General features: G+C 67.1%; 1 protein-coding gene across 1 annotated transcript; it reads left to right on the forward strand.

The window, feature by feature from the left end:
- Nucleotides 1–3,356: 3,356 nt before the first annotated feature.
- On the forward strand, nucleotides 3,357–11,354 carry CKM (creatine kinase, M-type; the record flags this gene model as incomplete). The annotated part of the gene is made up of 7 exons (XM_080361603.1): nucleotides 3,357–3,549; nucleotides 4,428–4,582; nucleotides 5,410–5,542; nucleotides 6,324–6,495; nucleotides 9,234–9,357; nucleotides 9,793–9,982; nucleotides 11,029–11,354. The coding sequence occupies 7 exons, from the start codon at nucleotides 3,357–3,359 to the stop codon at nucleotides 11,205–11,207; spliced, it is 1,146 nt and encodes a 381-aa protein (XP_080217729.1). The 3' UTR covers nucleotides 11,208–11,354.
- Between the last annotated feature and the right edge of the window lie 173 nt (nucleotides 11,355–11,527).

Raw genomic sequence — 11,527 nt, forward strand, 5'->3', positions numbered from 1 at the left:
TGGAACTGGGGGGGCTGGGGGTCAAGGTCGGTCAAGGCCACGTGCAAGGGCAGCGTGCAATGAGCAAGTGTGCAAGGGCAGCTGCAAGTGTGCAAGGGCAGCATGCAAAGTGCAAGTGTGCAAGGGCAGTGTGCAACATGCAAGTGTGCAAGGGCAGTGTGCAAGTGTGCAACGTGCAAGGAGCAGTGTGCAAACGTGCAAGGGTGGCGTGCAAATGTGCAACGTGCAAGGATTAATGTGCAAACGTGCAATGTGCAAGGGCTGTGTGCAAACATGCAAACGTGCAATGAGCAGCGTGCAAGGGCAGTGTGCAAATATGCATCGTGCAAGGATCATGTGCAACCGTGCAAGGGGTGTGTGCAGCATGCAAGGAGCGGCGTGCAAATGTGCATTGTGCAAGGGCCACATGCAACGTGCAAAATGTGCAACATGCAAGGAGCAGTGTGCAAACGTGCAGCGTGCAAGGGACGTGTGCAAGGGGCAGTGTGCAAATGTGCAACGTGCAAGGGGCAGGGTGCAACGTGCAAGGGCAGCATGCAAACGTGCAGGGACTACGTGCAACGTGCAAACGTGCACAGTGCAAGGGGCAGCGTGCAAACGTGCAGCGTGCAAGGGCCGTGTGCAAAGGGCACCGTGCAAACGTGCAAGAGCTGCGTGCAATGTGCAAACGTGCAAGGGCCGTGTGCAAAGGGCACCGTGCAAGGGGCAGTGTGCAAACGTGCAAGGGCCGTGTGCAAAGGGCACCGTGCAAACGTGCAAGGGCCGTGTGCAACGTGCAAACGTGCAACGTGCAAGGGCCGTGTGCAACGTGCAAGGGCCGTGTGCAAAGGGCACCGTGCACGGCTCAACGTGCAAAACGCCGCGTGCAACTCGTGCAAGAGCCACGTGCAGCGAACCCCCAGGGCGGGAAGCGGCGGGGGGGGGGGCGCCATTCACGCCCCCTTTGCACACCCCCCCCCCCACCCAGTGCACTATGGGGGTGCCCGGTGGGACGGGGGGGGTCGGTGTTTGGGGGGGTCCCGGTGCCCCGTGGAGCGCGGTTGGTGCCCTTGGGGGGGGTCCCGGTGCCCGGGGGTCGCGGTTGGAGCCGGGGAGTGGGGGGGGGGTCCCGGTGCCCCGGGGGGTCGCGGTTGGAGCCCGGGGTTGGGGGGGGGGGTCCCGGTGCCCCGGGGGTCGCGGTTGGAGCCGGGGGGTGGGGGGAGGTCCCGGTGCCCCGGGGGGGCCGCAGGTGCTGGGCCGGGCGCCCACCGGCCACCCGACACCGAGGGGGCGGCTCTGGGGCTGGGGGGGGGGCCGAGGGTCCCCCCGGGGCCCGGGGAGGCTGCGGGAGGAGCCGCCCGGTTCGGAGCCCCCCCCCGGGACCCCCTTGGGGGGGCGGATAAAAGCGGCTGAGCGACCCCGCTCCCCGCCCGCCTGTCCCGCCGGTACCGGCCAGACCCGACCCGACCCGAGCCGAACCGAACCGAACCGAGCCGAGCAAGGTAACGCGGGACCCCCCCGGGACCCCCGCCCCAAGTCACCGGGACCCCCCGGGACCCCCCACCCCGAGCCATTGGGACCCCCCAGAGCCACCGGGACCCCCCCGGAGCCACCGGACCCACCGAAACGTCCCCCCGGGACCCCCCACCCCGAGCCACCGGGACCCCCGCGGGACCCCCTGGACTAACCGGGACCCCCCTGGAAGCCACTGGGACCCCCCCCTGGGAGCAACCGGGATCTACCGGGACCCCCCGCCCGGGAACCACCGGACACACCGGGACCCCCACCCGGGGCCACTGGGACCCTCCACCCCGAGCCATTGGGACCCCCCCGGGAGCTACGGGACCCCCACGGGATCCCCCCCGCCCCGAGCCACTGCGACCCCCCTGGGGCCACCGGACACACCGGGACCCCCATTTGGAACCACCGGGACCCCCCCCTGGAAGCCACTGGGATTCCCCCGGGAGCCACCGGGACCCCCCCGGGAGCCACCGGGACCCCCCCCCGGGAGCACCTGGAACGGGGACCCGACCCTCCCAGGGTCAAACTGGGACCCCCCCGGTCCAACCGGGTTGGGGGGGGGGGGGGAGTCGGTCCGGTCCCCCCTGCTCTATTAATAGTGCCGGTCCCATCCCGGCCAAACATGGACCGGCCCGGGATGGCCCCGCCCACTGCCTGGCCCCGCCCACCGCATGGTCCCGCCCCTCGCTCTGACCCCGCCCCTCGCCTTCGCCCCGCCCACAGGACACGCCCTCTCAAGCGCGCCCCGCCCGGGTCCTAGTGCCCTCGGGTCCTAGTGCCCCCGGGTCCTAGTGCCCCCGGGTCCTAGTGCCCCCGGGTCCTAGTGCCGCCCGGGTCCTAGTGCCCCCGGGTCCTGGTGCCGCCCGGGTCCTGGTGCCCCCGGGTCCCAGTGCCCCCGGGTCCTAGTGCCCCCGGGTCCTAGTGCCGCCCAGGTCCTAGTGCACCCGGGTCCTAGTGCCCCCGGGTCCTAGTGCCGCCCCGCCCCGGCCGCGTCCCCTGCGACCCAATGGCCGTGCCAGGGCCGTGTCCCCTGTGTCCCCTGTGTCCCCTGTGTCCTTCTGTCCCCACGGCCGTGCCAGGGGCCGTGTCACCTCTGCTGTGTCCCCGGTGCCGTGTCCCCAAGCCCTGTCCCCTGTCCCCACGCTGTGTCCCCGTGTGTGGTGCCATGTCCCCGTGTCCCCATGGCCCACACCTTGTCCCCATGTCCCCATGTCTGGACCTTGTCCCCATGTCCCCCTGATGTCCTCATGTCCCCATGTCCCCCACCATGTCCCCCTGTTCCCGTGTCCCCATGTCTGCTGGCCTGTCCCCATGTCCCCATGTCCCACTCCATATCCCCATGTCCCCATGTCCCACACCATGTCCCAATGTCCCCATGTCCCCATGTCTGGACCCTGTCCCCATGTCCTCCTGATGTCCCCATGTCCCCCACCATGTCCCCATGTCCCACACCATGTCCCCATGTCCCCCTAATGTCCCCATGTCCCCATGTCCCCCTGATGTCCCCATGTCCCCACTGATGTCCCCATGTCCCCACTGTCCCCATGTCCCCACGATGTCCCTGTGTCCCCCTGTCCCCCACCATGTCCCCCTGTCCCCCACCATGTCCCCATGTCCCCCACCATGTCCCCCTGTCCCCCACCATATCCCCCTGTCCCCATGTCCCCCTGATGTCCCCATGTCCCCCACCATGTCCCCATGTCCCACACCATGTCCTCGTGTCCCCATGTCCCTATGTCCCACACCATGTCCCCCTGTCCCCCACCATATCCCCCTGTCCCCATGTCCCCCTGGCGTCCCCATGTCCCCACGCTATCCCCATGTCCCCATTGTCCCCGTGTCCCCGCAGCGCCGCGATGCCGTTCAGCAACACCCACAACAAGTACAAGCTCAAGTTCTCGGCCGAGGACGAGTTCCCCGACCTGTCCAAGCACAACAACCACATGGCCAAGGTGCTGACCCCCGAGCTCTACAAGCGCCTGCGCGACAAGGAGACGCCCAGCGGCTTCACCCTGGACGACGTCATCCAGACCGGCGTCGACAACCCCGGTGCGTCCGCGGGACCCCGGAACGCCCCTGGGGTCCCCAACCCCACCCTGGGGTCCCCAACCCACCCGGGGTCCCCAAAACCCACATGGGGTCCTCAAGTCCCCCCCCTCCCCGGGGTCACCAGGGTGACTGGGGGGGTCCCTAAAACCATGTTCCCAGTTCCTCCCATTCCCATTCCCATTCCTATTCCCATTCCCAGTCCCAGTCCCATTCCCATCCCATTCCCATTCTTGTTCCCATTCCCACTCCCATTCCCATTCCCAGTCCTTCCCATTCCCATTCCCAGTCCCATTCCATTCCCATTCCCATTCCCAGTCCCATTCCCAGTCCATCCCATTCCCATTCCTGTTTCCATTCCCACTCCCACTCCCATTCCCATTCCCAGTCCATCCCATTCCCACTCCCAATCCCATTCCCATTCCTGTTTCCATTCCCATTCCCATTCCATCCCATTCCCACTCCCACTCCCACTCCCACTCCCGTTCCCACTCCCACTCCCACTCCCAGTCCAATTCCCATTCCCATTCCCATTCTCATCCCATTCCCATTCCCGTTCCCATTCCATCCCATTCCCACTCCCATTCCCAGTCCATCCCATTCCTACTCCCAATCCCATTCCCATTCCCATTCCATCCCATTCCCAATCCCATTCCCCTTCCCCTTCCCAGTCCCCTTCCCCTTCCCAGTCCATCCCATTCCCATCCCACTCCCATTCCCTTCCCATTCCCTTCCCACTCCCATTCCCAATCCCATTCCCATTCCATCCCATTCCCATTCCCGTTCCCGTTCCCGTTCCCAGTCCATCCCAATCCCAGTCCCCCCCAGTCCCCCCCAGCCCCCCCCGTCCCCGCAGCCAGCGCCCCCTGGCGTTCGCGCAGGTCACCCGTTCATCATGACCGTGGGCTGCGTGGCCGGGGACGAGGAGTCGTACGAGGTGTTCAAGGATCTCTTCGACCCCGTCATCCAGGACCGGCACGGCGGCTACAAGCCCACCGACAAGCACAAGACCGACCTCAACCACGAGAACCTCAAGGTCCCACACGCCGGGGTCCCTCCGGACAGGGGAGGGGGTGGCCGGACGCCTGGGTCCCTCCTGGGACAGGGAGGGGGTGGTCGGAGGGGTGGCTGGATGCCTGGGTCCCTCCGGGGGCGGGGAGGGGGGCGCCTGGACACCTGGGTCCCTCTGGGCAAGGGGAGGGGACGGCCGGACACCTGGGTCCCCCTGGGTAGACCTGGCACCCCATTACTGGGTAGACCTGTCACCCCATTGTGGGGTAGACCTGGCACCCCCACTGTGGGGTAGACCTGGCACCCCCATTGCTGGGTAGACCTTGCACCCCCCCACTGCGGGGTAGACCTTGCACTCCCATTGCGGGGTAGACCTTGCACCCCTATTGCGGGGTAGACTTTGCACCCCCATTGCGGGGTAGACCTTGCACCCCCACTGCGGGGTAGACCTTGCACCCCCACTGCGGGGTAGACCTTGCACCCCTCATTGCGGGGTAGACCTTGCACCCCCATTGCGGGGTAGACCTTGCACCCCCACTGCGGGGTAGACCTTGCACCCCCCATTGCGGGGTAGACCTTGCATCCCCCCCATTGCGGGGTAGACCTGGCACCCCCCATTGCGGGGTAGACCTTGCACCCCCCCCCCCATTGCGGGGTAGACCTGGCACCCCTATAGCACACCTGGGACATAGTGGTGGGACGATGAGGGGAATTGGGGTGCCCGGACGCCTGAGTCCCTCCTGCTCTTTGGGGACGCCTGGGTCCCTTTTGAGCCGCTTGGGCGGGGCTTTGGGTGGGTTGTCTCTGTCTCCCGGACGCCTGGGTCCCCTGTGACGTATTTGGGGGGTTCAGGGGGGGGAGGACCTGGACCCCAAGTACGTGCTGAGCAGCCGCGTGCGCACGGGGCGGAGCATCAAGGGCTATTCCCTCCCCCCCCACTGCAGCCGGGGGGAGCGCCGCGCCATTGAGAAGCTGTCCGTCTCCGGTGAGGGGCGGGGCTTCGAGGGGCGGGGCTTCCGGGGGCGGGGCTTCACGAGGCGGGGCTTCGCAGGGCGGGGCTTCGCGGGGTGGGGCTCTGTGGGCGGGCGTGGTTTGGATGGGATGGGTGTGGTTTGTATAGGGGGCGGGGTTTGGGTGGAGGTGGGCGTGACTTTGGGGTGTGGGTGAGCAAATATGTGGCCACACCCACGTGCAGGGGCGGGGTTTGGGCGTGGTTTTTGTGGGGCGTGGCCAAGGGCTGGGGACATGACCTAGGGTTGTGTGGGGGTGGGTGAGGGTGGGCGTGGCCATTGGTGGGCGTGGCTTGGAGACAAAGGTGGGCGGGGGCGTTTTCTGGGAGGATCCGGGCGTGGGTGCGACCTCCTTATTGGTGGGTGTGGCCTCGCTGTTTGTGGGCGTGGCCTCCCAAGTGGGCACCACCTCCCTATTGGTGGGTGTGGTCTATTAGTGGGACTGGCCTTGCTGTTTGTGGGCGTGGTCTAGCGATGGGTGGGCGTGGCCAAGTGCAGCGGCCCCTCCCGGGGAGGAGGGGGCATCCCCGAGGTGGGCGTGGCCTCGCTATTCCTGGGCGGGGTCTGGCGGCTGCGGGCGTGGTCTGATGGTTGTGGGTGTGGCCTGTGCGGCGGTGGGCGGGGCCTGCGCCTCTGTGGGCGTGGTCTGAGGGATGTGGGCAGGGCCTCGGCGGCTGCGGGCGTGGTCTGATGCTTGTGGGTGTGGCCTCCGCGGCCGTGGGCGGGGCCTGCACTGACCACGCCCCCTCCCCGCAGCCCTGAACAGCCTGGAGGGCGAGTTCAAGGGCAAGTACTACCCGCTGAAGAACATGACGGAGCAGGAGCAGCAGCAGCTCATCGACGACCATTTCCTGTTCGACAAGCCCGTGTCGCCGCTGCTGCTGGCGTCCGGCATGGCCCGCGACTGGCCCGACGCCCGCGGCATCTGGTGCGCGGGGGGGCCGGAAATGGGGGGGGGGGGACATGGGGAGGGGGTGGGGACACCCACGTGTTGGGGGCACTTCAAGAATGGGGCTCAATTGGGAGGATGTTGGGGACACCTCAAGAATGGGTCCCAATGGGATGGGTGCTGGGGACACCCAAGAGTTGGGGGCACCTCAAGAATGGGGTCAACGGGAAGGGTGTTGGGGACACTCCAAGAATGGGTCCCAATGGGAAGGGTATTGGGGACACCCAAGTGTTGGGGATGCACTTGCGGGGGGTATTGGGGACACCACAACAATGGGTCCCAATGGGAAGGATGTTGGGGACATCCAAGTGTTGGGGTCACCCCAACAATGGGACTCAATGGGAAGGATGTTGGGGGCGCCCAAGATTTGGGGGCACCTCAAGAATGGGGCCCAATGGAAGGGATGTTGGGAACACCCAAGAGTTGGGGGCACCTCAAGAATGGGTCCCAATGGGAAGGGTGTTGGGGACACCTCAAGAATGGGTCCTAATGGGAAGGATGTTGGAGGCGCCCAAGATTTGGGGGCACCTCAAGAATGGGGCTCAATGGGATGGGTGCTGGGGACACCCACGTATTTGGGGCACCTCAAGAATGGGGCTCAATGGCATGGGTGCTGGGGACACCCACGTGTTTGGGGCACCTCAAGAATGGGGGTCAATGGGATGGGTGCTGGGGACACCCATGTGTTGGGGGCACCTCAAGAATGGGGGTCAATGGGAAGGGTGTTGGGGACACCCAAGTGTTGGGGGCACCTCAAGAATGGAGCTCAATGGGATGGGTGTTGGGGACACCCCAAGAATGGGGCCCAATGGGAAGGGTGTTGGGGACACCCAAGTGTTGGGGGCACCTCAAGAATGGGGGCCAATGGGAAGGGTGTTGGGGACCCTGGGGTCCCATGGGGGGCGTCCCTGGGGTGTCCCGGGGGGGGTCCCTGGGGTCCCATGGGGGGTCCCTGGGGTGTCCCGGGGGTGGTCCCTGGGGTCCCATGGGGGGGGCCCTGGGGTGTCTAGGGGGGCTCCCCGGGGGTCCCATGGGGGGTCCCTGGGGTGTCCTGGGGGGGTCCCTGGGGTCCCATGGGGGGGGTCCCTGGGGTGTCCTGGGGGGTCTCTGGGGTCCCATGGAGGGGTCCCTGAGGTGTCCCGGGGGGGTCCCTGGGGTGTCCTGGGGGGGGGGGTCCCTGGGGTCCCATGGGGGGGTCCCTGGGGTGTCCTGGGTGGGGTCCCTGGGGTCCCATGGGAGGTCCCTGGGGTGTCCTGGGAGGGGTCCCTGGGGTCCCATGGCGGGGGTCCCTGGGGTGTCCTGGGGGGTCTCTGGGGTCCCATGGAGGAGTCCCTGGGGTGTCCCGGGGGGGTCCCTGGGGTGTCCTGGGGGGGGTCCCTGGGGTCCCATGGGGGGTCCCTGGGGTGTCCTGAGGGGGTCCCTGGGGTGTCCTGGGGGGGGGTCCCTGGGGTGTCCTGGGGGGGTCCCTGGGGGTCCCGGGGGGGGTCCCTGGGGTGTCCTGGGGAGGGTTCCTGGGGGTCCTGGGGGGGGGGTGCCTGGGGTGTCCCATGGGGGATCCCTGGGGTATCCTGGGGGGGGGTCCCTGGGGTGTCCTGGGGGGGTCCCTGGGGTGTCTTGGAGGGGGTCCCTGGGGTATCCTGGGGGGGGTCCCTGGGGTCCCTGGGGTATCCTGGGATGTCCCTGGGGTGTCCTGGAGGGGTCTCTGGGGTCCCATGGGGGGTCCCTGGGGTGTCCTGGGGGGTCCCTGGGGTGTCCTGGGGGGGTCCCTGGGGGTCCCATGGGGGTGGTCCTTGGGGAGGTCCCTGGGGTGTCCTGGAGGGTCCCTGAGGGTCCCAAGAGGGGGTCCCTGGGGTGTCCTGTGGAGGTCCTGGGGTGTCCTGGTGGGTTCCCTGGGGGTCCCATGGGGGGGTCCCTGGGGTGTCCTGGTGGGTTCCCTGGGGGTCCCATGGGGGGGTCCCTGGGGTGTCCTGTGGGGGTCCCTGGGGTGTCCCATGGGGGGTCCCTGGGGTGTCCTGGGGGGGTCCCTGGGGGTCCCATGGGGGGTCCCTGGGGTGTCCTGGGGGTTCCCTGGGGTGTCCTGGGGGGGTTCCTGGGGGTCCTGGTGGGGGGGGGTCCCTGGGGTGTCCCATGGGGGATCCCTGGGGTATCCTGGGGGGGGGTCTCTGGGGTGTCCTGGAGGGGTCCCTGGGGTGTCCTGGGAGGGGTCCCTGGGGTGTCCTGGGGGGGGTCCCTAGAGCATCCTGGGGGGGTCCCTGGGCGGGGGGTCCCTGGGGTCCTTGGGGTGTCCTGTGTGGGTCCCTGGGGTCGCATGTGGGTCCCATGGGTGTCCTGGGGGGGGGTTGCTGGGATCCCATGTGGGGTCCCTGGGGTGTCCTTTGGGGGGGGGGGGGTCCCTGGGAGCTCTTGGGGGGGGTCCATGAGGTGTCCTGGGGGGGGGGTCCCTGGGGTGTCCTGTGGGGCTCTCTGAGGCGTCCTGGGGGGGGTCCCTGGGGGGCCCTGGGGGGGGGGTCCCATGGGGGGTCCCTGGGGTGTCCTGGGGGGGGGTCTCTGAGGTGTCCTAGGGGGGTCCCTGGGGGGGTCCTGTGGCTTCCCTGGGGTCCCATGGGGGGTCCCTGGGGTGTCCTGGTGGTCTCCAGGGGGTCCGGGGGTGTCCTGGGGGGGTCCCGTGGTTTTCTGGGGGGTCCCGATGGTGTGGGTGACACTGTCCCCCCCCCCAGGCACAATGACAACAAGACGTTCCTGGTGTGGGTGAACGAGGAGGATCACCTGCGCGTCATCTCCATGGAGAAGGGCGGCAACATGAAGGAGGTGTTCCGGCGCTTCTGCGTCGGCCTCAAGAAGGTGGGGACATCGGGGGCGTTGGGGACATCGGGGGTGTTGGGGACGTTGGGGACGTTGGGGATGTTGGGGATGTTGGGGACGTTGGGGGGACATGGGGGCATGAGGGTCTTGGGGGACACAGGAGGACATGGGGGATATTGGGGGGACATGGAGAGTCTTGGGGACATGGGGGGCATGGGGACATGGGGGACATGGGGACATGGGGGGGACATTGGGGACATGGTGGGGACATGGAGAGTCTTGGGGACATGGGGGACATTGGGGACATGGGGGGGACATGAGGGTGTGAGGGGCTTGGAGGACACAGGGGGACATGGAGGGTCCTGGGGATATGAGGAGCAATGTTCAAATGTCCCCAGTGTCCCCAATGCCCCCATTGTCCCCATTGCCCCCAATGTCCCCAACGTCCCCAACGACGTCCCCGTGTCCCCGCAGATCGAGGAGATCTTCAAGAAGGCGGGTCACCCGTTCATGTGGACCGAGCACCTGGGCTACATCCTGACCTGCCCGTCCAACCTGGGCACGGGGCTGCGCGGGGGCGTCCACGTGCGCCTGCCCAAGCTCAGCCAGCACCCCAAGTTCGAGGAGATCCTCAAGCGCCTGCGCCTCCAGAAACGCGGCACCGGTGGGTCTGGGGACATCGGGGGACACTGGGGGACATTGGGACATCAAGAGGACATGTGGACATTATGGGACATGGGGACATTGGGGGACATGGGGACACTGGGGGGAGATGGGACACCAAGGACACCCTGACCTGCCTGCGCCTCCAGAAGCTGTGGGATGCTATAGGGTGCTCTGTGGGTGCTATAAGACACCGTGGGGTGCTCTGTGGGTGCTGTGGGGCACCCCGGGGTGCTCATGGTGTCCCTGTCCCCAAGGGTGGCCGTGGGGCGCCGTGTTCGACATCTCCAACGCCGACCGGCCAGTGGGTGCTATGGGTTGCTCTAGGGTGCCATAGGATGCTCTAGGATGCCATAGGATGCTCTAGGGTGCCATAGGATCCTGGTAGGATCCATAGGTGCCTGGGTAGACCTGGCACCCCCATTGCGGGGTAGACCTGGCACCCCCATTGCAGGGTAGACCTGGCACCCCTATAGCTGGGTAGACCTGGCACCCCTATTGTGGGGTAGACCTGTCCCCCCTATTTGCGGGGTAGACCTGGCACCCCTATAGCTGGGTAGACCTTGCACCCCTATAGCTGGGTAGACCTGGCACCCCTATTGTGGGGTAGACCTGTCCCCCCTATTGCGGGGTAGACCTGGCACCCCTGTACCCGGGTAGACCTGGCACCCCTATAGCAGGGTAGACCTGGCACCCCTGTACCCGGGTAGACATGGCACCCCTGTACATGGGGATATAGTGGTGGGACAATGAGGGGAATTGGGGTGCCCGGACACCTGGGTCCCTTTTGAGCTGGTTAGTCGGGGCTTTGGGCGGGTTGTCTCTGTCTCCCGGACGCCTGGGTCCCCTGTGACGTTTTCGGGGGTTCAGGGCGGGGAGGACCTGGACCCCAAGGGTGTGTGTTTGACATCTCCAACGCCGACCGGCCAGTGGGTGCTATGGAATGCCATGGGATGCTATGGGATGCCATAGGATGCTATAGGATGCTGTGGGTGCTCTGTGGGTGCCGTGGGGCACCCAGGGGTGCTGATGCCGCCCCGTTTCCAGGGGGGGTGGACACGGCGGCCGTGGGGGCCGTGTTCGACATCTCCAACGCCGACCGTCTGGGCTTCTCGGAGGTGGAGCAGGTGCAGATGGTCGTCGATGGGGTGAAGCTCATGGTGGAGATGGAGAAGAAGCTGGAGCAGAACCAGCCCATCGACGACATGATGCCCGCCCAGAAATAGGGGGGGACTCCCCCTTGGGGACACCCCCCTTGGGGACACCCCCCTCCTGGGGACACCCCCCCCACCTTGGGGGACCCCTTCCCCGCCTTGGGGAATTGTCCCCCAAAACCTGGGGACCCCCCACCCAGGACCAGCCTCAATAAACGCTGCTGGTCCCTGCTGTGAACCCAGGCGTCCGGGTGGGTTTGGGGGGGGGGGGGGGGGGGGGGGCGCACAGGCACCCCCCCCAGCTTAGGACCCCCCCATATTCGGGAACCACCCCCCCCAACTCAGGACCACCCCCCCAAGATCGGTCCCAATGCTGCTGGTCCCTGCTGTGG

Source organism: Nesoenas mayeri, assembly GCF_963082525.1.
Source record: "Nesoenas mayeri genome assembly, chromosome: 35".
Taxonomy (NCBI): Eukaryota; Metazoa; Chordata; class Aves; order Columbiformes; family Columbidae; genus Nesoenas; species Nesoenas mayeri.